Source organism: Aulonocara stuartgranti (assembly GCF_965226115.1).
Source record: "Aulonocara stuartgranti genome assembly, chromosome: 7".
In the NCBI taxonomy this organism is placed as follows: domain Eukaryota; kingdom Metazoa; phylum Chordata; class Actinopteri; order Cichliformes; family Cichlidae; genus Aulonocara; species Aulonocara stuartgranti.
The window spans coordinates 35,530,554-35,558,239 of record NC_138945.1 but is presented as its reverse complement, the minus strand read 5'-3'; the positions used below and the strand labels follow the sequence as shown (position 1 = coordinate 35,558,239).

The following is a 27,686-nucleotide window of genomic DNA, read 5'->3' as shown; positions in this document are numbered from 1 at the left end:
CAGAGACTAATAATAACTAATAATTAAGATCTGAGTCATCATTGGTGACAACCTCAACCCTAGGCCTAACTTTTACCCAAGTCTAGGAAATACTCAGTCTAGGGTGACTTCAACAAATGCTTTCATGATGAGTTTATTGGTTAAATCTCTAGCTTCAGGCCATACTGAATAAAACACAATGTTTTATAAATTCTGGTCATTATTAGAGTTTGAAGGATTGTCCAGGGTGTGCTCTTGGGCTAACAACCCAATCACAGTCCGAGCCGCCCCTCGCTCTTCACATCTGGTTTCAAAACACCAGGTGAAGGTGAAAACACTTCATAACAGGATTTACGAACAAGTGGCTGACATCACAGAAGCTACAGCCATCTTTTATATGCAATCTATGTTGGTAATCAAGATACTCTGTCCTTTAGGTATATTTACGCATTTCCCATGAAATAAATGTTAAGATTTATTTCAGACACCCTGCCTACATTGTCTCTCCAGGTTATTTAAATTTGGCAAAAACCTTGATCTAGATTATATGAAATGAGCCAGTTAAAGGTTGCAAACTCACCACAGGTACAAAAAGAGGGTAAGAAGGACAGAAATTGAGAAATTAAGTCAGACAGCAGGAGAGGCAGAGCGGAGTGAGGAGCAAAAGAGCGTGTGAGACAGAGTTTTCTTGGCAGAGCTCCCCAAAGCGCTGCACATTCCCTGCAAGATTAATTGAAGCTGTTTCTGTTTTGTGCTTTTTCAGACTGAATTACCTCCAGATTATGGAGAAACAGCTGTTCATCCACTTCCCCCGGACTCGGCCTGTGTGATTATGCACCGAGCGACAACCAAGACAAACATCCAGTGCTTGCTCGCGCTACCGCGACGAAGCTTTCACGCCTTTTTGATGTTCTTTCTGTTTCACAAGCTGTCACTCATTTCCATAATGATTAATAAAACAAATCAGACACGATAATTACAACGACAAAGAAATATTTATTAAATCTTTTTTGTTTTAGTTAGTCATAGCTGCTCCAACACGTGTATTTACAAAGAAATTGCCTTTTTTTTGTAGTTTTGTAGAAAAATCTAGTGAAGGACTGAGCAGGAAACAGACATTAGAATAGTTTAGATGAGTACAGGAGAGGATGGGACTTGTATAGGCACAAGGTACAGTTACTACAATGTTTTAAAGAAATGTGCAGTTTGGTGGCACATCCACGTCTACTTGGGGGAGGGGAAAACACAGTTGTGGCTAACAAAAAGCTTCCCACTGCTAGATGGACCAACAGAAGAAAAAAAGCACACATCTGTATTTCAGATACAGAGGATGGGAAACAGATGCTGCAAACAGAAACAGTGGTGTTAGCTTGAAGCTACATTATAACAAAATCAGGTTAGAGCATGTTACCCGCCCTCCTCGCAGCACAGTTTGCTCAAAAACACACGAAACATCAGCATTTGAGTGGGACTGTCTTCTTCTGCCACTAACACATTGAGCTTTTACACTGATTATTGTTGTTACATGTCAGAAACAGCTGGAGGTGTAGATAAGCAAACGGAAATAAAGAACATCCTGGACCTTTAAAGACACTTTGGATGCAACAATTTAAAACAAAAAAACAAAAAAAAAAACAAGAGTGGTTTAAGAAAACAAAAGGAAACACAAATTTTTCGAGCTCTTGGACATCCATTTGTACTCTTGTCAGGCCATTTGAGTCATGATTGTAACCGTACTGCATGTTCAATATGTGCCACATTTGCACAAACATATTTTACAGATAGTGGGTGCAATGATGATTCTTGTTTGTTTTTCTTGCTTCATATAAAAGACATATAAAATGAAAGTTTGCATTTTTTTGTATCAAACATTTTTCTTCCCAAAGAACGTTAATATGTCAGGTAAATCGCCCTTTAAAAGAGGTGTGGGACGAGAAAAAGGGAGTATCTAACACTGTGTGTTATAACACGCTAACTGTTGGATACACAGTATCCACAAAACAAACAGATTGTTTCGAGGGGTTTCTCAACATGGTGTGGCAGGAGGCGATAATTTCAATGATAGTGGACTTTTAATGGTGGCCAGGCTTAAAAAACAGGACTGATGTTCATGGAGAGGCGAGTGGCCAAGCTGTGACCAAGGAGGAAAATGTTATTTAAATCTTACTAAGCTCTTGAAGAAAATGACAGAAAAGAAATCTGTTAACTAATTCAGACGCGCAGCGTACTTGTTGTGCCGCTATATTAATAACCTTTCACCTCAAACTATTAATTTCCTGAATCTCCTGAAAATAATGCTTTTATACTCTATTCTTGTCTGTCTCAAGTTCTTAGCTTAGTTTTTAATAAGACCTAATATGCTTTTTCTTCATTTCTGTCATGCATATAAACTATTACAATGTTGGGTGCTCACGTGAAGCATGGCTAAAGATTCAAATAATGACATAAGTATGTACAAGTAATCCACGTGAGGCCAAAGCTCAGGCTTCAGATTGCTCTAAACACTGTTTCAGATGAGTTTTTCCTCTTTTGGTTCTGTATGATATCATAGAGGGTGGATAACCCTAATATGGTTGTCTTAGCACAGAAGCCGTGCACAGAAGTAATTATAAATTAAATAAGTTATAATTTAAAGGGACACTCCACCAGTTTTAAACATCAGCTTCAGTTTACCAGCCATTCTGAAAGAGTGGTCCTTGTATCTGCCAGGAACAGAGGATCAAATTGAAAACTCAAAGCTATTAATTTTTTTTGGTCTTGTCTTCGGTATTTAAGGGAGCAACTTATAAACTATGCAACAAGTTACACACTGTTGTTTTTCTTCTATGCCACAGGTGTCCTGCACTATAATGGAGTGTTAGGGCCAGATTTAACTACTTACACTACTTATGCTTGTAGACTGAAATCATTACCCCAGTCGCCCAACTTTTTCAACATATTAGTGATACACATATTTATAACAGAACTAAAACAAAAGTCCCAAAAGTATATGTTTGAAAACCTCCAGAGGTATCTCTTTCTGGTTATTTAATAAAAACTTTATGCAAGAAGTATTTTCTTTCTACAAACACCACCTAGCAAGCAAGTGACGTCTTATTACGTGCTCGTGACATGGCATACCTGCCTCAGATGAATCTGATGTTAGCTAACTGCATGCATTCTTTAACTGGCTGTTGTAATTTGAAAAAAATAGTTGCTGCTCAAAAGAAGGTTTGCAAAGAATTTCTGCCAAGTTTTTTAGATGTATATTTTTGGCGCCTTTTGAGGATAACATAGTTGAGTTCCATTATATTCAAGATAAATCTGGGCAGTCTATCTCTAAGCCAGGGCAACTCAAGTGGGGGGGACCAGTGAAACTACATTATATGTGTAAAATTATTGAAAAGGTTTTTGTTAATTAATAGAAAATGTCTTTTTTTTTCTTTTACTGTGGACTGGACAAAAAATGAAAATTTTAAAGTAGTTTGTGGAAAACAGGAACTTTTCTGTCATTTATATTTTGTCTATTTTTGTATGTTATAGTGTGAGTGTGTGTGTGTATGTGGGAGAGGGGGGGGGGTCTTTATCAATAGAAAAAGCTGTAAAACATGTAAAAATACACTTAACCTTCCATTTAGTTTCCTTTGCCACGGGCCAGAATGGGCCAGGGGCCCACCCCTGATCTAGATGTATATTTAGCACAGGAGCCAGTCAAATAAAATATTTGCATCTCTTTTATTTGCATCTTTGAACCTAAAAAATATGCTATGTAATTACTATCTTTTCTTACCAAAGCTTCAGTTTCTTTCCCTAACTTGGTTTATTTTAACCCAAAGTGGCCCTAACACTCCCGTGCTTCCAGCAAGCAGGCAGTACAGGTGTTGTTCTTTAGCAGTGACATTAGCAAGGCTGTGTTATTTGGCGCTGAGTGAATGTGACAGTAGGATCTGTTTACCACATGTTCCTGCCACATGAGGAGAAAATAGAAGAGCATTATTGATCTCAGCAGGGGCACTACAGTTCTTCACATCTCGCCCTCTTCGTCTCTTTCCCCCCTTCTCTCAGGTCAGTTTCAGTTTGCCCCAAGAGAACAGGACACCACCTCGTGTTTATTCCATCTCCCCTGGTGGTCGATTTTTTCATTCCAGAAATAACTGGTACGAGGGTGCCCCCGGTGTATTTTCTGTACAGATGCCACTTTACACGACATCAAAGAGGGTAAATGAATCACAGTCCCGACCATCCTACGCACACTTCTTCCACCTGCTTTGCAATTCGCCCACCATCTCACTGAAACTTTTTTCGCCACATAAAATTTCTACTTTATTTTAGGGAAGAGAATTCTCCCTGATTTAGAAACAAAGAAAAAATGGACCTCATGTTAGGCATGGACACATCCCTGAACTTTGTAGGAACTTTGCCTTCTATTTACAATAGTTTGTGTTATGACAGTGATTCACAAAAACAATAGTGTAACAGTAAAACTACATTTGTGACATTCATTTAATGACATTTCAAACACAAATATTCTACGATTTCTACACCCTGATAGCACATCAGACTTTTTTTCCCCTCTTCTTCCCGGACTTTGTTAAAAACAATTAAAAACCACCATCAGCGAGCAGTCCAAACAGATACGTAAAACTGTGTGGTTGTTTTTTTTTTTGTTTAATGGTATCAAATTAACTGTGGGTAATATAAACTAACTTAACGGGTAAGGGTGTTTGTTTTTTATTGCCTTTCTACTGTACTTACAGACTGAACCAGAACAGAAAAAAGCACAAGGACTTCACAATAAATAGGAAAATACATTTCGCCAGGCAAAAGACCGTATCGTTGTCTACGCGCCATTCAAATATTTTACTGTACACCCGTGTTGGCTGCTACAATTGAGTTATGTGAATTATTAAAAAATAAAACAAACACATACATTAATCAACCATTAAAATTGCCTCCTATCCAAACACTAAAAGATGAGTGCTTCTTTAACTTTTTCCTTTTTTTAAATCTCTCATAAAGGGTCCTCCACAGTCTGAGACAATGCATCCCTTTTAACCTGAGAGAGAGGTTAATCCATCAAAGGCCCGCCCCGTACCTCCACGCCTGTACCAACAGTCTCCAACAAATAGCATCTTTCTTTGTTTTCCTTTTTGCCGATGTGCCGCTCCAGGATCTTCTTCCACGTTGAAGTGAGATTTAATCATGTTACATGTTGGAGGTTATGTAATGTAAAAAACAAAACAAAAAACAGAGTTCATCTGTAAACTTCAGAGGGGTCCTGCTGTGCTTCTTTGCCATTCGCGTTAAAAAGTGTACTGATTGTGTAGACATTGTGTCCTGTGTGTTTATATGTTTAAAAGCATGTTTCTGTGCTTGTTTTAAATGCAAAAAAAAAGGTGTAATATCTGCATACTTTAAATGGTAGAGAGGCGAATAGGTAAAAGACGCTTTCACCTTGGGGCGCCACGACCATCGGCACTCGCCAGAAAGTCAAAAATCAAACTAGTTGGCATTTTACAAAGTCAAAAAACATCAAAGGCTTCAGCACCGAAGTCCCTTCCTCTCTCTTTGTAATGAGAGATTGTCAGTGATTTGTTTTAATTTTTTTTATTTATTTCATTTTTTCTTTTAAAAGTGCTCCTTGAGGGGAGAGGTTGCAGGGTAGAGCGGCCTGTGCTCCAGTTAGGACAGTCCATCCCTGATTTCTACATCTCGCTGCTATAAAGACAAGATGACAGCCAGGAGTATGAGGGTGGAGCTGAGCAGGAGAACTGAAGTCTGGCACCGTCCAGCGGAGTTCACATCCCTTCTTGCTGGCTCTGGTGACTCGTGACTGACACCATCTAAGAGCAAACAGATGAAAATGCACACTTAACAGGGAAAGCTGAAATTGTGTGATGATTTTGAGTAGAAGGCTCCCTCATGCAAAATTTTGATTGTGTATTTTAACCTCCTAAGACCTGCACTCTTCCACGGCATGCATTTTTCATTTCTCTTTGATATTTGGGCATATTGGGAACCAATGAATGTAAAAACAAAGAATTACCAGATTTTTTTTTTACCTGATTTTTGTTTCTAAGAAAAATGAGAGCCACATATGAGGATATTCGTTTAAAATTTCAATAAAATTTCGTAAGTGGATATCAGGTAGACCTTCCTTGTAGAGCAAAATTGAGTATTTTGGTCTAAATAACCCAAAATGGGATGTCCACATATGTGGACGCCAGGTCCTAGGAGGTTAATACAGTTTCATTTATATATGGCCCAGCCACCTCAAAGCACTTTATATTGTAAGGCAGAGACCCTACAATAGCACATAAAACATCAACAATCAAGCACCTTTAAGCATGTGCTTGGTGACAGTGGGAAGGAAAAACTCCCTTTTAACAGGAAGAGCCCTCCAGTAGAACCAGACTCAGGGAGGGGGGCCTGCAGCGACTGGTTGGAAGGTGTATTTGACCCACTAATGAATCGTTAGCAGACCAGCCGTGTGTGGTTAAATTGCTGTCCTGCAGAAGTTACGTTTCTATTTATGAAGAATTTTCTGAATTTCTGTTTCATATCTATGAGGTTCTGGTTGGACTGAATATAGTTTTCTGGTTAATACAAATTGCGATTATTGCTAATTTTAATCTCCAACAGATTGCCTGTAACTTGACCCAATTCAACCACAAATTGGTAGCAGATTGAGTCTGTCTTTTACAGTCAATGAGATTGCGAGTTCATTGCTAATGGTGGCAATAATTTTGGCCATGGTCTCCAACCACTGTTTTCCCTTTTGTGACAGAAATATCTTAAAAGGCAACAAATGATTCAGAAAGAGCTTTACAAATGTTTTATATAGAGATGGAGCCCAAGAAAGTCCCACCAGCAACAGAGAAGGAAAGAGTCATGGTTTTCGACTGCCTTTTTTTTTAGCTTAGAGGCCTCCTTGTCATGTCTAACTGCTATCAAAAGTCAACTGATAAATGCCTAAAAGCTGCAGTTTGGTGGGATGCACTAGAAACACGTTGAAGAACAAAGAACTGAGCTTTTCTAAACTAATGAACAAAACAACGAGCCTTGCATGTGACAAAAGTGGATCCCAGGCATAAGACAAGCGGCACTAAAAGATTAAATTAAGCTTAAAGCAAATTTTGACAATATTTAACCTGTATGCAGTGAGTAATGTTGCTATATTTACAAATGCCTTAACTAACTAGCCTGCTAACACACAGCTAACTAAGCTTTTTATTGCCTTATTCGAAATGCTGGGTGCTAAAACAATGTCCTGTCATAGAAGATGGCTAAAAACATCAGATTTTGCTAGTTCCTTGTTATGGGTGCAATTTTTTAGAGTTACGCCTTGCACCTAATACCTTAACTCTATTCAAAGCTCCATCTAAAAAAATCTATCCATTTGCCCTATGTCCAAGTTTTTTTTCTTTCATGTCTATGTCACCTGATACTGCAGCCACCAAAGACTCCAGGAAGTCACGACACCTAGTCAAGACACGACACCTACATTTAACTGAATTAAAAGGAGCCGCCATTTTTTTCTGCTAATCATAGCTAACCTACTTCATCCTCCAGCTTTGTATTTAAGTGACACACTGGGAAATAGCGATGCAAATCCAAGTCTCGGTATATCATGATTACCTGAATGCCAGTCAATCAACTAAATTTTTGTCGATCATTTTATTGACTAACGTCATCCAAACCTCTGACTCGATGGTTAATCTGTCCATCACCACGTGTTCAGAATAATCTTTATCTATCCCACATGATTCCGTCACCATCACACACTGACAAACATCATGAACTGTACAGTATATTCCCACCAACCTCCAGGTTCTAGGGAGTTGTGACTATTATCATCAAAATTGACTCCTTCTTCCACGGTCCCAGAGTTTTTCACACAATTGTCTAAGAGAAACAAAGAGGAGAGAGGAGATGTGTAGATTAGACGAGTTGAACGTCACACGCGCGCAGTCCGATCACACGCTGGCACACATAAAGAATGGAAAACCAGGCAGAGCAGATACAACAATCTGGGACTCACTCTGAGGCCTGACGAAGACTTTGAGTCGAAGGCAGCTCCTTCTTCCTCTGTCGTCAGAGATGGAGGCTGTGGACACATCACATGGAGTTAAGAAACAAAGGCACTTCAAACATGCCAGCTTCAGTTTCAGATATCGAAATACCTTCTTTGATCTAATCTACTGCTGCGTGATCAGGGGAAATGTCATTCTGAATTAAAATGTCAGTTAAAATGTCACTATTATTACCACACTTGAACTTCTTAATTTGACAAAAGATACCTTTATACTTTGCAATAAAACAGCTTTGAGAGCACGAGTATCAGCGCTGCACCCTATCAGGCTTCATTCTAACACGCAACCCAAACACCAGCCACTCAGATGTGCCGGTGCTAAAGAGAGCTTTGCAGTTTACAGACATGTGTCTGGAAGTTGGGGGCAGAGTCAAAACTATTTGAAACAACTGGCAATGTGGGTTATACTTGTTCACGTTTGCGCTGTTGTTGAGTCTTTAACTCGCCACCTGCAGCATAGAAGATAAAAGTCAAAACACAAAGAGCTTTGTAGTGCTGTGAAACCAAGCATGAAAAATAAAAAATCTCCAGCCATTGTTTGTGCTTCTCATCCATGTCTTTGATGGTTTATCTTTGTGCATTCCCCTTTCTGTTTAGCAACCAATCTGCACATGACCTATGTGCAGTTTTGTCGCTGTCGTCTCCCTAACCTCTATAATGGTTACAATCCCCATAATTATTGTTTCTGTATAACCAATGTGCTACACAGACAGACACCTATATCAGGCCACACATCCAAATTAAGTAATTGCATTTAACAGTAGACAACTCCAGCTTGATTATAGCATGCTTTAAAATGTTTTGGTGGTGTCTTTAGCTAAAGCCTTTGTGGAAACTGGCCAAGTATGACATGCATATTTTTAATAATGATTCTAAAAGGGATCCAACGATGGTAAATGGGCGCTTTTAGAAGCAATCATACCTCTTGTATCCCTCTTGCAAATCCAGCACCAGTATTGCAACGCAAAAACTGCTGGGTCCAAATTTAGACCTACTGACATTAGTGGCAACGGAAAGGACTACCAGGATTGGCAGATGCAGCACACAAAGACATACAACTTAAGCTTGTAATGCTGCACAATAATGGGTTCTCAAAGCTAGAAAGGTTCTGCACCAACAAAGCAACTGCACTGCAGGAAAAGAGTTCTTTGTTACCTGAATCTGTGGAACCAAATCTAACCATCCTATTGCAAAATTATAGGGACTGGAGTTCTTTAAACCACTGAGATGGGTAACGATGGATGTGTGATGTGATGGAAACTGTTTACTTTGCTCTTAGTATCGAACTGTATTTAGCTGACATCGAATGTCTGGTCATAACTGTGATCACCCTTTAAAAAAAACTGGATACTTCTTGTATTGCTGTTTGTGTTTGATATTCAAGGAGTTTGGCTTTAAAAAAAGGACGTTTTACCAGTTTTGAAGCTTTGATATTTTCAGCCTAGTCATATCAGCGAAATACTTTATTTGTAGTCGGACCTTCTGCATTTGCATTCTTCAATAACTCCGAATCACCCAAGTCCCAGATGAAGTTGCTCAAACTGCCTAATTATCTGATAATGAACCCTATTGTAGGGAAAATTATTAACAGGTAACCGTGGTGTTTGCAGTATTCCTGATGTATTACCTAAAAAAGCCAGACCATTTCTATGACATGCTCCACAGCCATGACCAGTGGAGGCACAGAGAGCTCTCTAGACAGCAGAAAGGTAAAAAAAAAATTGCATAGCTACATTACAAGATTGCTTTTCTGTTCCAAATCCACTCGACGTTATCTATTCGCATTCACTTTGCGGCCTCTTAGCTCTCTAAATCTACCTTCATTCATAAACATCAGCGGAGCAGTAGAAACGAACAATCTGACAAGGTCGATTGTTTCTCCATCAGAGGTATTCCACTCTTATCTCCCTTTAAATTCGGTCTGAAGAGCTTTATCTCGGTGTCTGAACTTCCCTCTCATCCTGATGTAAAAGCATTTCTGCTCTATATTTTATGTCAATGTCACCCTCGTATTTCCAAGTCTAATTTGGCCAGGGGCAGTCATTTCTGCAGATGTGTGGCACGCTGTTATGCTCACCTTCGAAATCTCATTTCCTTTGGTTCCTGATTGTGAAAGGCAAAGATTAGAATTTGTGTGTGTGCCTGCGTGTGTTTCTGGGGTTGGGCATGTTTGCTGTGATTGTTTTCCCGAGCTAACAAAACTAATTAGTTTTCAAGTAGTACCGGGGTCCGAGCAGCTAATAGAGCGCTGAGGGTGTCACCAGCTGTGACGAATGGTTTGCAGTTTTCTCAATAATATATTTTGCTTTTCTTTTTCTTGCCTTCTTATCTTAGTCCCACAATATTTTTTCCTCTCTTTCTCTAGCTTCGCCTCACATGTCTTGATACAGCGACCTCTGCCATTTCCTGCTGCCTGTCAAGTGTCTGAAACTGCTCTTGATCTGACCGTTCAAACACACACACGCCCTAGATGACTTGATAAGCATGCATGTGCGCATGTATGTATGTTGTGGTTCCTGTATGTACATCTGTGCAAAGAGGTCTCCACAATTTGTCCACGGACACTTGGCTACCCCGTCACGCAGACCCTCCATGTGATAGATTCTAGCCCAGCGGTAAATTCCTGATAAAAGTAAACCATGTCGGTATTTCCAGTTGCAGATGACCTGGGGCGTCATATTTCAAAAAGGCATTTTATCAGATGCTGCGCGGCTGTGAGAGGAGATAAAAATCATCTTTAAACTTTACCATGAGAGAAATATTGGAAGTGAAGCAGCAGAGGGAGGAAATGAATGACAGAAACCTTGCCAATCACGCTGCTTCTGTCTGTGTCCGCGGGTATTGAGTAACTTACCTCACAGCCCAACGGTGGCTGGAACAGAACTTGAGTGAACTGAACTCGACTGGCCAGACTGACTCTTTATGTCGCTCATGCTCCTTATGTCTAGCTTTCCTTGGCTTTTGTTATCTCACTCTAACTTTGCTCAATGGCTATAAAAAGTTTATTTCTGCATACTTGCACGGAACGTCTGGAAGGACACAGACAAAAACAATTGTCCCAACTTTCCATCCGAGACATTCTTTTAATCTTATCGGATTCGAGCTGCAACTAAGATAAGAATCATTTTAGCCTTTAAAATAACTTCTTGATTATTTTTCCATTAAATTATTACTTCTTTTTTTTTACAAAACATTTGAAAAAAGTTGAAATGAAAACCTAAAAGTTATACGTATACTGTACTGCCAATGACTTATTAAAGTACTGAAACACAATTTAAACCCACTTGCAGGAATGTCTTAAAGACATAAAGACCTGGATGGCCGCTAACTTTCTGCTTCTTAATTCAGATAAAACTGAGGTTATTGTACTCGGCCCTGAAAATCTTAGAAATATGGTATCTAATCAGATTCTTACTCTGGATGGCATTACCTTGGCCTCCAGTAACGCTGTGAGGAACCTTGGAGTCATTTTTGACCAGGACATGTCCTTCAACGCACATATTAAACAAATATGTAAGACTGCTTTCTTCCATTTGCGCAACATCTCTAAAATTAGAAATATCCTGTCTCAGAGTGACGCTGAAAAACTAGTTCATGCATTTATTACTTCCAGGCTGGACTACTGTAATTCATTATTATCAGGATGTCCAAAAAACTCACTGAAAAGCCTTCAGCTAATCCAAAATGCTGCAGCAAGAGTCCTGACAGGGACTAGAAAGAGAGAGCATATTTCTCCTGTTTTGGCTTCCCTTCATTGGCTTCCTGTTAAATCCAGAATTGAATTCAAAATCCTGCTCCTCACATACAAGGTCTTAAATAATCAGGCCCCATCTTATCTTAATGACCTTGTAGTACCATATCACCCTATTAGAGCGCTCCGCTCTCGCTCTGCAGGCCTACTTGTTGTTCCTAGAGTATTTAAAAGTAGAATGGGAGGCAGAGCCTTCAGTTTTCAGGCCCCTCTTCTGTGGAACCAGCTTCCAGTTTGGATTCGGGAGACAGACACTATCTCTACTTTTAAGATTAGGCTTAAAACTTTCCTTTTTTCTAAAGCATATAGTTAGGGCTGGACCAGGTGACCCTGAATCCTCCCTTTGTTATGCTGCAATAGATGTAGGCTGCCAGGGGATTCCCATGATGCATTGAGTTTTTCCTTTCCAGTCACCTTTCTCACTCACTATGTATTAATAGACCTCTCTGCATTGAATCATATCTGTTATTAACCTCTGTCTCTCTTCCACAGCATGTCTTTATCCTGTCTTCCTTCTCTCACCCCAACCGGTCGCAGCAGATGGCCGCCCCTCCCTGAGCCTGGTTCTGCCGGAGGTTTCTTCCTGTTAAAAGGGAGTTTTTCCTTCCCACTGTCGCCAAAGTGCTTGCTCATAGGGGGTCATATGATTGTTGGGTTTTTCTCTGTATCTATGAAGCGCCTTGAGGCGACTTTTGTTGTGATTTGGCGCTATATAAATAAAATTGAATTGAATTGAATTGAATTGATCTGCAGACACTGCAGTCATCCTGTGACAAACAAGCAGTTTTTATAACTTTCATCAAAAACCTGTAAATTTCAGCCCATCCTCCCACCCATGCCCCTTTTTTTAAAAAGATTCTGTTATGTCAAAGGTAAGTATAAGGTGTTCTCTGGTGATTGTGATGCAACAGGCTTAGGCAATAGTTGGGCCTTAGTGACACAGACCTAGAGACTGCTCAGTGACCCACTCTCAACCTCCAGTCACTAGTGGAAAATATTGGCAAGTGATTACAGGAAGCTCCCACTTGTCGCTATGTAATCAGTTGCAAACAGTGTGTGGCAAAGTAAAAACTGTGCCTTCTTAAACAAACACATTTTAAGAGGCGTGCCTTTTACTGTGAAGCCAAACAGTCTCCGCTTCTGGTTTGTATTACATTTTTTACAGTTTGACTACCACTTACTGAATAGTTGGTTTGTTGGTTTGCGAGTTTTTGCAGCCGAGTTGGCGTCTTCAATGCAAACCACAGGCAACCGTCGCAATCTGCTATTAACCGAAGCAAATCCCAAGAAGATTTTCGGCACCTCTTTGAGACCAATTTGAGAAAGCAGCGGGAAGCAAGCTACAGAAATATCTAACCAACCAAGTGTGGAATACACAATGTTCATGAAACTTAAGCTAAACAACAGAACTGGTCCGTTAGTGAAGCCTTAGCCCAGATTATACTTCATGGACATGGACAGCTGAAGACCCGAGTAATCATTCCTGTTATATCTCCTTGACCTCCGATTGTGTGGTTGTGTGGATGAAAAAACAGTCAGGCATGGGTACTGTCAGATGACAAAATTTACATCACTGGAACCCGAGCAGAACCTAACGGACTCGCAGACGCGGAAAGTATAATTCCTGCTTCAGACAAGCCTACACAGACGCTCACTGAACCTAAAAAATGGGATTTAGTACCTAAACCTACCCGTGAACAAAAGCAAAAAAGGTGAAAAATGCAAAACACAAAGTTTACAAGTGGTTTCCTTACTGACACACTTGTGATTTACTCCACTGTCATCCTTCAACCTTGTGGACTTTGTAGCTTTTAGAGGAGGACTGTTATCTCTCAGCATCCAGTATTGCTGCAGGCTGTGCCTTAATGCACAGCCAAAGAAAACCCTCTGTGACAGCAGAGGTATGTGATAGAACTACAGTAACTGACACCCTGGGTTGAGACAGGCTTGGAAATAATTTCTCATCAATTTAAAATTTGTAAACCTCATTGCTACTCTTTGCTATTAAAACTATTCAGTTGAAAGTGAAAGTTTCCTACTTTCCATGTGAGCACCAGCCAGATCAGTCAGACAATCAGCAGTGGGCATACACAAAAAGGAAGTGGAAGGGAAAAAAAAGAATAGCCTCCGGAGGGATAAACAAAGCTGCTCTTATTTACCTTTGGCAGGTGACCATGGCGTACGCCTCAAAATGCACTCTGTGGTGTCATATATCAGTAGATCCTGTTATGCATTGGTTTTTTTTTGTGTCCTTTAGATAACTTGTTATTCCTTTGATCTCTTTTTTTTCTAATGTACAGTTGCAAAACTGTTTAAGAATCTTTTCTTTTCTTGTATTTCTTACTCCCTGGCATTAGGTCACAATGTTACTCTCTCATCGCATTCTCTCACCCTCCTCCTCTCCTGCCTTGCCACCATCGCTTCACAGATTCCACCACACACATGCAATTACCCGACCGTCTCTGCTCCTTTCTCTTGTGTCTACCACTGAGGTCACAGTCTGGGTTTTCTTTCCTCAAGCAACACAGCCGTGCTTCCCCATGACTGTAACTCCAGCTCTGCCTGCAACTCTAGACCCCAGCTATAGTCAGGTCATCTGACGACGAGACAACGGTAAACCTCCCGGTCACGCGCTTAGACACGCTTTGCACATTCAGTCATGTACTGTGTGGACTGAATCAATGCAATCGCATAGTCCAAACCTGCAGCACATATTCCATATCTCTAAACAGACTGGGATGGCGTGTAAGGCTGGGCTTCAGTGTGACTCTGAGGTAAATTAAACAAATCCTGAAATAAATACTCTGGGAAGAGATGTTGTTCTTGTGGTTTATCTTGGGGAACAAAGCCCTTTGTTTTTGCGTTAGCAGCGAGGAGCTAAAGGAGAACTGTTGGGGTCCTGTGCTGCCGAGGTTCACGTCATTATCAATGTAGATCTGCGCTGGCTGTACGGAGCGGGACTCGGGCGTTTGAAGCAGGAGGGCTTTACAGGGAGACAGTCATCTCTCTCACGCGGGGAGAGCCAGACTCTCAACTGTCTCCTCTGAAAATTGGATTTCTATCCCCTGAGATTAGGATCAGGCTTCCCTTGCTCCACTGTGGCTCTATTAGAAAAACATGCCGCCCTCTGAGGCCAGGAGAAGCTTGCAGCAAAAACCTCGTCATCATACTGGTGACCTTTGACCTTCTAGGACTAGCCATAGTACTGATCTCACACCAGGATGGCTTTCCCCTAAGAGTCTGTCTGTCTGTCTGCCTGAAGGGTTGGTCCACATGCAGCTGCAGGTGTCATCCATTTGACATGCACCCCCCCCCCCCCCCCTTTGCCAAGCCTAAGGCGAGTGACAATCACTGCAGAGGAGGACAAAGGAGTATCTGTCTTCACTGAGACGAGCAAGCATGAACACTCCTCTCAATATGTCATTTACATGCCCACACAACAGCTTCTCAAACCACATGTATAACACCGGTATTAACTATCAACTATTGTTAGGCTTTGCCGGTGCAGGATAATGTCAACATGCAATATGACACTGATATCAGCAGCTGATAAAACAGTGTTTAATGTAACGCAGCCAGGATTTCGGAATCTGGAGAAGAAAACCCGGATCCATCTGGAAAAATATGGGTTTCTTGTATAAACAGAAATATTTTTTTTTGTCATTGGTATAAATTTCAGGATTTCACGGCTCATTTGAAACTTAACAAACACAAACGATCGCTTAAAAACGTCAAATGTACATGTCTGTAGACATACCAAAAAAAAGATATTTGTTTACCGTGCTTAAAGTTTTGTTGGTGTGCTGGTTAAAGTCAAGCTAATGTTAACCATTACACTGTATAGAAACTTAAATCTCCTTTCTGCTAATATTTTTCTTTTTTTTTTGTGGTAAATACAAACACAAAAATACTTTTGTCCATCAATAGTTGCACAAACATTTAGTTACAGAGAAAAGCACTTTATTAAACAGACTGCACCCTACTTCTCCAGCACTCAACAGGAAATATTACTGGTCTCTAAGCATTTAGATGCTAAAGGGAGAGGTAAGTAACCATGCTTGGTGGAGACCAAAATAAGAGCAACAATTCACATTTACCCACTTGCACACATTCATCCAGTGCTTCCTTTATGCTAAGGTGCCCTGTCTAACATTCACACGCACACTCTGGTTGATGCACTCAAGGCTCAGTATCTCGCCCAAGGATCCTGCAAAACATAGACTGGAAGTGTCAGGGATTAATCCACCGACCTTTCAACCTGTAGGTGACCCGCTCTACCACCTGAGCCACAACTGCTCCAAAAAAAGAGAATGATTATTAGAAAAACATAAAGAGTTAATGGAAAGAGTTAATTCAATTTTCAATTCAATTTTATTTATATAGCGCCAAATCACAACAAAAGTCGCCTCAAGGCGCTTCATAGATACAGAGAAAAACCCAACAATCATATGACCCCTTATGAGCAAGCACTTTGGCGACAGTGGGAAGGAAAAACTCCCTTTTAACAGGAAGAAACCTCCGGCAGAACCAGGCTCAGGGAGGGGCGGAAGGGAGGAAGACAGGATAAAAGACATGCTGTGGAAATAAAAGACATGCTGTGGAAGTTAAAAGCTCACTTTGGAGGCAATGGTATTTTGAAGCTTCCAGCACAGCCAAGGGTCTTCCAGGACAAGGCTTCCCTTTCAGTCACACTGGTTAATATATATGAATACATATAAGTTAAAATGATGAAAAGCTAAATCATTGTCAAGTGATGGCCTGTATTTTTTTCCTTAGCTCTATGCATCGCCAAGCTAAAGCCTGCTCAAATCTGATGGGAATCAAGGTGGACTATTAAACACAACCAGAGAACTTCCAGTACCAAAAATCTTGTCGCTTGCCTAATGCTTCTGTGTACTCACACGCAAATATCTCCTGACATTGATTCTTTCCACATCATCTGAGACTTGCCATTCATCATCACTAAACTTGACAGTCCATCCATCCACCCACCAGATTTCAAATAATGAAATATTTAAAGAGATGGACACAAAATAAACATACAGCTGCAATTCATTATACACGGTCTGAGATTTACATGTTTCCATGGTGCAGAAGTACCTCTGCAACCAGCATTTTCCCTGACTACAGACACATGAGATGTTCTGCCTGTAGGGCATTGGTATTCTCCTGGAGGTGTCTGTCATTTGTCATTTAATCCTGTGGTCAGACCCTGTGTTCTCAGAGGAAAAAGAAAAGAAACAAGTATCTGATTGATGAGTCATGAATCTGAGTCAGCAAGATAAAGTCCATATGGCTTTGTGCAGTTTCGGGCATATGGACTGTCTCTCTGCCTTTCTTCTCTCTCTTTCGATGATCAATCATCATCAATCTGCAGAAAACCTTGGCTTCTGTCAGTTCAGTGCCAACTCAACAAATGCAGCAGAATTAAGCAATCTATAACTTTTCTTATCCACATCTGAGGAACTGCAACAACATCAACAATTCTTTGGCAGCACTATAAATACAACGCAATCTCCCTAAACAATAAAGAGAATGGAGTCAAACAGACTAGCCAATTGACACAGAGATCCAACAGAAACATCCAGTGACGGGTAATATATCACAATACAAAATACTGCAATGAAAATACAGAATGAGATCCGGTAGAACTCGCAGGACGGCAGTCTTGATGATATTAAGATCCCAGATGCTAGCACGGGGAAACATCCATGGAAGGAAAGGAATGTTCAAAGTTAGTACCTTCGAAAATCTCTGGTGTCACCTTTGATCTGGCTGTGTCGTTAAAGTTTCCGAAATATTTTCTTACAATAAAAGTGGAAATTATTGTTTGACGGGTTAAATCAGTGACCTCAGTCTGGAGGCAAGGCTGCCAAGCTGCACTAGCACTGTGGGGGAAGTATGGGAAATAAGCTTTCTACATATTCTCTATTATCTTATTATCTTTGTTGTGATGCCAAAGCAGTCTTTCCACTTACTCTTCCACTCCTTATTAATGTCAGTACCAGTGAGGGTCTTTCCCGACCACAAGTGTCAGCTAAATACCTCAAATCTACCATCGAGCGCTCTGTGTCTCATTTAGTCCATGTCTTCTGGCCCTGCAGGGCACTGACTTCACTTATGAAAACATGACTTCCCAGCTGCTTGTTTTCCCCGAGTCTTCTCACGAGGAGGAGAAAACTGAGCTCAGCCAGTCAGCAACAAACGGCACCTCGAGCGAGACCTCAACAGTAGAGATACTTTGTTCCCTCTGGCTTGTGTTTTGGTTTGGCCCTGGTTCCAAGGACTTGCAAAACAATATTTGAACACTGATGTCTTTTTTGCAAAATTCCAAGATAACTTTCATACTGGTCTACAGATGTGTTTCATACTTGGAGCTTCTTATTGTGGTGACGTGTGCACATAGTATACCTGTACCACTGAGTTAGCAGCAATACCAAAATAATAACTTCTTGGTTTGTAGAAAATTACTGAAATTAAGAGCTTTGAATTTCTATAATGTGGACTAATTTGATGCATAAAAAATGAGAAAAAAAAAAGAAATCGGATCAAGCATTTAATTCTAACTGCAATGCTAGCAATATCCAAAAGGCAGATACTCACAGATATAATAATACTCTCTGCCAGGGCGAAACTCAAAGCCTAAGGAGAAGGGCGTAAAGAGCTGGAATTTCTCTGAGAACTTGAGCGGTCCGTTTGGCGACAGAGGCCTGTTGCACTCCCAACGCTTGAAGCCCTTGGAGTTGTGGTCGCATGAGCTGTAGCCGTCGTAGTTCACCATGTAGAGGACGTAGCGCTCTGCTCGATCATCAGCAACTGGGCCGATGTAGTGCGGACAGTAGATGTCAAGGTAGTCATTGATGCAGACGTCGATGTGGTAGTCACCCCGGTAGAATCTGGAAGGAACAGAAGAAACATAACCGCCATGAGTGTTAAAAGACAGACATAGCTGCAGGGTCTGAAAAGCGAAGCCAGTACGGAAGGGCTTTGAAACCTGCATTCTTGTTAATGGGCACCTTGGGGCAATACAGCTGGTGGTGGTGGTGGGGGGAAATAAGGCTTCCTGTCCTATAGAAATCCATGGGAAAAAGACCCTCAGCCTCAACCTCTCAACACTTTCCTGATGAGTCACTCATTTTGGGTCATGAATAAAGTCCATTCTGTACATTTTGGTCATTCTAAGAGCGAGAAAGAAGGACTGTCCACGATATGCACACTGGCTATCGACTTGTGGTTGAAAAGTCATTACTCAGTAAGTATGCAGTTTCACAATCAGATCCAACACTCCCTTGACATGTTTCAAAACACCAAGATGACTATAGTGAAAACATCTCGTTTCTTCATAATAGGATGTTACTAATCAGTTGGTGACATTACTGTAACTGCTGTCTGTGGTTTAATGTGGGAGCCTTTATTCAGGCAGGTAAAGCGTCAGTTTTATTTTTTCACCTGCAACAATATTTATAAACCCCACTGGGATTTTTACCAGGCCCAAACCTTCAAGGTTAAGTCCCTGATTCCATAATAAAGGAAAAAAGCCAACTGTGCAAATGTTATCTGAGGAATATTTTAGTGTCAAATCCTGAACCACATTTGGCATACATGACTGAAAAAAAGCAAGACTTTTTGGAATATTTGTCTTTATAATCAAGAGTGAGGGCAGGTTTTATGTTGCAGCAATAATGCCACCATACTTGGTTTATTATTGGCTGTAATGATTGTTCTGCACATTTACATGAAGAGATGATTCCCCTGGCAACATCATACAAAGTGTGACTACTGGTCTTGACCTTTCAAATCATGTATTTGCCTAATGAAGATACACTGAGCATGCATGCTCTCTGCAGCTGCCTGGTTTGTGCTGTTCTTCACATTTAACATTCAGATCCCCTGAAGCAGTGCTTTGCTAAAGGGTACACCAGGAGCAGCTGTTTAAGTGTGCAGGAAGTTATTTATTGATTTGTTTGGGGAGTCTCTACCCATCATGTTCACCAATGATGCGTTTCCCTAAAGAGTTGTGAATACAGCAATACCTGATGACAAGTGGTGAAAAGTTGGGCAACTCAACAAGGCCACAGCTGAAGAAAAAGTGCTCAGGCTGGACCGTCAAAAAGATGCACGCAGGCTCTGGTTTTGTTTACATGATCTCATCATGTCAGCCTTAATCATCCCCAGCATCTTGTGAGATTCAACTGAGTTCGTCCGCAAGGCACCCGCCTGAGCAGAAAGCTCTCCTGACACATGCTAGTCACTCCTAAGCCATATATCAATGTTAGTACTCAGCAGCAATGACTTATGCTGGAGCTGAAATTAAAGTCCCCTAGCATTACAGGACTAATCCCCCTGGTTAGCATGTGCCTTTTGCAGCGCTAAGAGGATCCCTGCGTAGAATACGATTTTCATTAGCTCCAATATGACAGCATGATGTAGGAGCCCCTTGTGGAATCTGTGAGTCTGAGAAAACGAGGCCTGTTCTCAAGCCTCGCCTTGAAACAGCCCCTTGTGTTTACTGTACACCGAGTGGACACAAGAAGTGGGGAAAAAGTATAATAGCGACATATGCCAGGTATTCATTCCTGAGGAGAGCTATTGGAAACATATATTCCCATAGGCGCCGTATAAGGTTGCATTTCTGAGGCTTTTAGCGGAGACAGATTAGGCTTGGACAGCCGGCTGGATGTGTCTCTATAGCTGCTAATGGCCCGCGGTTCAGTATCACTGACATACTGCGGATGTCTTCAATACTCCACCTCTGTTCATTGACACAGCGAGGACCGTCAGGGGAGATGGGGCCAGAGACCGTGCTGGAGCATGCGGCAGGCTGATGATCCGATATGGGTGAACTCGCCAGAGCACCGTAGGGGGTTTTCTATCCTGACTTTTCACAGGCCCTCACTGGCCACAGATCACATATTATGCCTGTCTCTGCTCCTCACCGAGGGAATGGGAAAACCAATCAGCTGATCTGCGGCCAGGTGAGACAGACAAGGAGGGTTTTAGATGCAGCTGTTGCTACTGACACGTACATGAGCAGCATAAAGGGACGTGTGTGCTCGCCGTGGCCTGCCGGGGGTATCAGGTTGTCGTTACAGATTGTAAATGTGCTGCAGGATTAGTGGCCAGCCCACTGGGCTTGCAAGGGCCACAAATGAGTGGATGTGTGTGTATGCATGATAGCGGGGTGTGTGGGTGTCTTGTGGCACCGTCGGCCATATTCTAATCTTTTTCTCTCTCTAATTATAGTCTGGTCAAATGTGAAACCAAAGCCTTGTTTTCTCTCCCAGTTTTTTCCCCCCTCGAGCACCAGCTGAGCGCTTTGGCAGTCTCAGCATGGCCTCCCCGCGCCTTAGTTTCAGACTCGCTTGCTGATATTATGACTACCAGGGGTCAGCCGGCTCCACAGTATCATGTCCTCAGCCAGAAGCACAGTGGGATAGACTGCTTTGTCCTGTGTCTTTACAAAGCTGTAAACTATAGCTGTGCCCCTGTAAGTGTCAGAGGCTGTCAATCAAACACGACCCCAGAGTAACAGCTAAGATTAGTCAGGATTAAAAAGAGTTTCTAACTAATTCCTTTGTGAAAGAAAAGAGGAGAAAGTTTGTGAAAGTGACAGTGACCCTACTCGGGCTTGAGTATTTGTTTCCAGATACATCCGGATCATGTCTGAAGAGGGGCCAGAGTTTACTTCAAGCATCAGCAAGCGTGGTAAAATTAGTCTCCAGTGACTGATTTGCTTTCACTTCACTTCTTCAGTGCTTAAGTGCAGGGGAATCAAAACAACAAGTTCACTCGGGATGTTAGATTCCACACTTTTTTAAAGCTTTTTAAACAGCATTTAGAATAAACTGGAGCTACTTTATCCAAGTGAAACTGTTCTTGGATATAAACTGTAAGACTTTATGCAAGAATAAGTTTCTCTTGAAATTTTAAAGTTTAAACACTGCATACATCATCTCCTCTTTATTGGAGTGGAAGCACAACTATTACTTCTGATGGCTGCATCCAGCAGGATAAGGTGCCACGTAACAAAGCTCATATCATCTCAAACCAGTTTGCTGAACACAACAATGAGTTCACTGTCCTCAAATGGCCTCCACAGTCACCAAATCCCCAATAGAGCACCTGTGGGATGTGGTGGAACAGGAGATTCTCATTATGGATGTGCAGCTGACAAATCTGCAGCCACCGTGTGACGCTGTCATGTGAGTTAGGAGCAGAACCTCTGAGGAATCTTTCCAGCACCTTGTTGAAGCTTTGCCATGAAAACTTAAGGCAAAAAGGGGTCCAAGACAGTACTAGCAAGGTGTAACTAATGAAGTGTCCCATGGGTGTATGTAGTCCAGAAAATGTCTTGATTTCTCATCAATAATCAATCAAGAAATGTTCTTTTTCACTTCAATAATCCAGTTGAACATAAATCTGGCACACGGTGATAAATTTTTACATTTAGATGTTGTAAGAAGCTGCTCACACGGCTTTCTTGCTAAACTTTTTCCTGCAAGAAATTCAGTTGAAATTTCTGCAACAAACCACAGTGTTACAGTGACACAACACTTGGGCTGTAAATCACAGTCTGACAGCACTGTGTGACATTATGTGAGCCAAACAATGTGACAATAAGAAAATGTGCTTCAGTCATCAGGGCAGCTACAACGACAGAGAAGAGCCACCCTCGAGACAATGCTGCACTTTAAATGCTGGGTGTAAAACTATGCTGGAGTTCACATGCCGCTCGCTGGAACGGCTGTCTGAATTCTGCCCAAAGCTTCCAGCCATAAAAGATCAATACAGGCTATTTATTATAGGGTGCTTCTCAAATGATCTGGAAAGTTTGCAATAAATAAACTAGAAAGATATTGCATGGAATAGGGATTAGGGAGGGTGGGGTGTCAAAACATTCCTCAGACACCTGGATCGGGGAGAGGATTTGTTGCGGCACCTTTATCTCTCTCAGTTTTGGCTTTTATTCACAGCCCATGATCGATCAACAGCTGTTGGTGAAACCATTCACGATTTAATCTTGACATATTTCTTTTTGGCAAAAAATGTACTCTAAGCAGAGAGAGGGTGCCCTCTGAAACAGCGTGCACCCCTGCCTGCCTGTAAATGTAGTTTGAATGACCGGTTTCTTACTCGTGTCTTGGATGCGCTTCTCTCTGCTGCTCGTTTACGGTCAGACTGTGAAACACAGGATTGGATTCTAGCTCCGAGCAGAGCCAAACATGTGCTGCGAAAAGCGGGCTGCATATGGACTGTAGGTGTTTACTGCGAAAGACGATAAAATGCGGGGTGAGAGAAGCGAGAGCGCCAGCAGATGAGCCAGATGTTTGCCAGATGGAGGCTGTACGGACGTTTTTGAGTGGCACAAGTGAAATATTGATAAGACGCAGAGCCATAAATGCACCGGCAGACCCGCGATGTAGTGGAATAAATGAAATTACAGCCCTTGCTGCCTTCGGGTTTCTTCTTTTAACCAAAGTCTGTCTCCTGCTGATCTCTGCTCTGATCTCTACTTCATCTAACTTAAGACTAGAAGGACCCCCATTCTGGGCTGGACTGAAGCGTGTGAAAGAAACTTTTCTTTTTCTTTTACCCAGCTAAAAAGCCTCAACTGCTTTCTCAGTCACCAGCAATAGGGTTTCTTCATTTTCATCAAAAAAGATTTATTCATCTGTTTTTCTAAATGGCTTTGTTGTTATAGGCTATTTAGTGAGTCATTAAGCCTTCACAGGGCTGATCGAGGCAATTTCAACAGTTATGTTTTTCCTTTTGCTGTTGCTCTGAGCAGCGGGAGGTGTCGAAGGCTGAACAAGGCTTTGGGGTTTGATAGCAGGAGGCAGAAAGAACGATTAGACCTTAGCAGAAAAAAAAAAATTCTGGTTCAACAGTTCAGTATTAGTTATAAATGTGTCATAATGAGCCATTAACAAAACAAAAGCACCTTAGTCCATTTGTCTTAGGGATTAATGATCCCCGATTGGCTGAATTACTCATGCCCAGTTAGAGGGGTTTAATCAATGAATCAGTAACCGGAGCTCTTAACAAAGCACACATCTATGGATAATCCCTCTTTTCAGTCAGCTCTCCCACTTTGTTTGCTTTCTCTATCCCCATCTGGTGTGTTTGTGTCACTCCGTGGCCTGGCACAGGTAGGGAATGGTCGAGCCAGATTAGAGAGAAACCACAACACAGAGAGAGAGCGAGAGGTGGAGGAAGGGTGTGAAAACAGGAAAGAAAACAAGAAAAGGTGCCTTTGCACTATTCAGATTTTTTCATATCTATTGCATTAAAGGTTTGATTTCTTTCTCTGTGACAAACAACGGTGCTCACGAATCTCTAGAAGAACGTTGTTTGCTTTTGCTTTTCTCCCATATTACAAAGCTTTTTTTTTTTTTGTTCCAGGAAGCATTGAAGGAAAGTCTTGAGAAACAGCAGGACCGTAAATAAAGCATTACTGTTTTATTTCCCAACATGAGGGTTTTAAATGACGTTTCAGGCCCTCTCTTTGCTGCCAGGAATTATGTTCTGGCAGAGAGTGAGACCTATATGTATTTACTTTTTATTTTATTGCCACGAATAAAAGGAAAGAAAAAAAAAACCCCCGTCTGCACTCAGGAAGCACCGATTGTGAAAATCTGGGTTGGTATTTGTGTTTAAAATAATTTAACCTATGACTGATGCACTTACTGATGTTTTATTTTTGTTTTTATTCTTTTTTATTCTTCTGTTTGTGCAGTGAAATAAAGAAATCTTCAGTTAAAAGTTTTTCAGTTTTTCATCACTCTGACTTCATCCTGGCTAAATGTCCACAATTATCAGCCACTTACATCAGAAAACATCATCCTATGTCTCAAAAGGCCAATATAAGTCAACTAATGGGCTGATATATCAGTGCATCCCTAGTCTGCACACGTCTCCTTTACCTTCCTCAGAACATATCTCTTTGACATAGTTTAATTCTTTTGGGTCTGAAAAGATGTTTTCTTTAAAACTGAAAAAATGACAGTAAAAACTTTGTAAAAGTAAACCTACAAGAACTAAAACCACCCATCAAAAAGTTCACAGCCTCGTGAAGATTTCTTAATGTAGCCACAACCTTGACTGCACAGAAGTTACAGCACTGCCCTGTAGGAAATTCAGAGATAACAAAACAAACTGGAAAGTTCTTGGAGAAACAAAACGGGAAACAGGAGTGAGGACGAGGGAGTAGAGGGGGCAAAGACAGGGAGTGGAGGAAGTGAGGTTAAACAAAAGAAAGGAAGCGGGAGCAAAATGAAAGACGGGAAAATAAACCGAAGTAGTTATCAAAGAAAACAGGGTAAAACAGAAGAGTGGAGGAGGAGAAAATCAAATGGAAGACTGATAAACGGTAAGACCTGATCGGGAAAAAGAAAACAGTAGAAGACGAGTGGAAGGAGGAGAACAGGATAAAGCCGCCCTGTTGTTTTCCTAATGAACACGGTGGGTCACACGAGGGGCAGCTTCCCAGGGTTATTCCACAAAAAGAGAAAAGAAGCAATGCTTTGAGCCCACAGAAACACATGAAGCTCCTGTCACACAAACACTTGAAAGATGCAAATGCAACAACCGCAGAGTGCAGCCCTCACGCTGCTTCTTACTTTTCCACAGAGTCTGTAGTTCCCAGTCGCACCCTCAAGGGGGAGCCCTTAATGGGCCCGATAAGGTCCTGATCATGTAATGTGATGTCACCAGATGGGGTCTGTCCACCCCGTTGCCCTCAGGGTTGGGAGGTCTTGATCGCCCTCCCTCCACCTGTCCAATCATTCACAGCTTTCCGCCTCTGGAAAGTTAAAGCCACCATTACTTAGGTGGCTAATTATATACACACACATCTGTCCATAGACTCACAAACACACTCACATAGGCACAGACTGCATTTAAACACATAATGTGTCTGCCAGAGGGCTCAGGCCGGCTGGGTGCTGACAGCAGAGAGATGGGAAAAATGGAGCCTGTAAAGTATAGACAGTTCCCCGTTTTCTGCTTCTCTTTTTTCTGCTGGGAACAAAACCAGTGGAGGTGAATAATTGGCCTCTGATTGAAAACACATTGCTGCTTGTGGGAAGGCACCTCAGATAGTTCAGAAAGGGAGAACAGAGGCTGGATGAGATGGGAGCAGCGAGAGCGGACAGTTCGTCGTTGGTTCCTGGCGGTCTTGACTGTGTCAACTGCTAACTCGTCCTTCAACGCAGCTGCAGGAGCTCCGACAGACAGACAAGGATCTACGTAAAGCTTCACGTACTCTAACCAAACTTACCACAAAGCTCCTGTCTCTGAGCACTTCATGTACCAGCGCAAACTTTGAGAACAAACTAATTACTAAAGGTGATGCTGAACTCTCAAAATAGTGTTTCCAAGATGTTTTGCAATGTTAAGTTTGCTAAACACGCACACTTTAAATAAAGCCTTATTTTTCACATCTTTAATTTCTTGGAAAGAACTTTATGTTCAATCTAACATTCCTTGGAAAATGGAAAAGCTGGAACCAAGCATGAGACAGGCTACATTTCACATAATGCGACTAATGCAGCATTTTTCCATTAGAGGCCTTGTTTTCCTGGTAAATGCCCACTTATTACAAACTCAACACTCAACAGCCTGAAATTTGCGTTACCCCGATGACCTCAGTGTGATATAATCAGGGTTATTTTCTCTGACTTTACAAAATTCCTCCAGAAGAACAGAACAGCAACATGAAGCGGGGCCTGAAACGCGCCTTTAATTTAAAGTTGTCTCTTCGCAACAATTTAAAAAGGCTCAAACGCGTCAAAGAGAACTCACTGTAGTCACTGTAGCCAACAATGCAATGTCCTCTTTATTAGATTAGGGAGAAAAAAAATTAAACTTCTGATGTTAAACATAAGACCTAATATTGTGTTTGCTTACTTGACCTAATGAAGCGGGAACCCCAGTGGCCCCTCAGCCCTCCTGCTTCCAGCATCCCTGCCTACATCTCAAGTGCAAATTACCAGAATGTCTCTTAATATCCAAGTAATAATTTATACTAAGATAATTACTCACTATATATATGCTGAATGCAATTCTAGCTCGTGGGCAGATTTCTAATGTGTGCAGCTAATTTGCTGCTCAATATAGAAGTTTAAAAACATAACTTTTTGAGTACTTTTACAGTCTGAGTCCTATATGGGTCTCCTGAAATGAAATATAAAACTCTGATTGATGTTCGTGTGGAGCGATCAGCTGATCGCGAATTATTCCACTTTTAAAACAAGTTGTTGCTGGTCAGACTGCTGCCGAGCGACTCTGAGTGACCCGACCCTTTCAGATGAGTATTTCTGACTGTGCACAAACTGAGTGAGACAAGCGATTCTCCTCCTGTCTTACATGAATGAGGCAGGTTAATTACTGACAGCGCTATTCTGGTGTCAAGGAGGTCAAAGCAGCAATGGAAGCATGGGGTGAGTGTGAGTCAGCACACAGACGCACACACAGCAGGGCTCCATCATTCAGTCAGTGTAAAACCCCAAGGGGCCGACAGAGCGACTCATAAACCCCCTCTGTGCTAAAGATGCTTGTTCAGGTTTCCATGACCGCAGTTTACAGCAACACAGCGCTCCAGCCATGGAATCGCCGCTTTTAACAAACATACCTGAGAGTGTGTGCAAGCAGGCAAACAAGCACTAAACATGAGCGCAGACACACAAGTACTTCTAATGTCACATGACTCCAGGAGGCCCACAGCAGGTTTGGTTAAAATAACCCGGCTAGCATATGTCCCATCAGCACCTGCCCAAGTGGATGGAGGAACAATCTGCGAGGCGCTGCAGATATGGGCACGCGTGTGCACGTGATTCTGGTGGCGAGCACACGGAGTGAGTGTGTGCGCTCGTGCAGGGTTCAGTG

The 27,686-nt window shown here is 41.7% G+C and overlaps 1 protein-coding gene across 2 annotated transcripts in view; it reads right to left on the bottom strand.

The window, feature by feature from the left end:
* Window positions 1–955: 955 nt before the first annotated feature.
* The window catches only part of LOC309709619 (ephrin-A5b-like), an 87,911-nt gene continuing 61,180 nt past the window's right edge, over window positions 956–27,686 (bottom strand). Inside the window, exons 2-5 of one of the 2 annotated variants that reach the window (XM_082538355.1) lie at window positions 18,405–18,697; window positions 8,000–8,065; window positions 7,783–7,863; window positions 956–5,801 (exon numbers count right to left, since the gene is read on the bottom strand). In XM_082538355.1, coding sequence (XP_082394481.1) covers window positions 5,677–5,801; window positions 7,783–7,863; window positions 8,000–8,065; window positions 18,405–18,697 — 565 coding nt within the window. In that variant the 3' untranslated portion in view covers window positions 956–5,676. The remainder of the gene's footprint in view (window positions 5,802–7,782; window positions 7,864–7,999; window positions 8,066–18,404; window positions 18,698–27,686) is intronic. The other variant, XM_082538356.1, reaches the window with a different exon arrangement.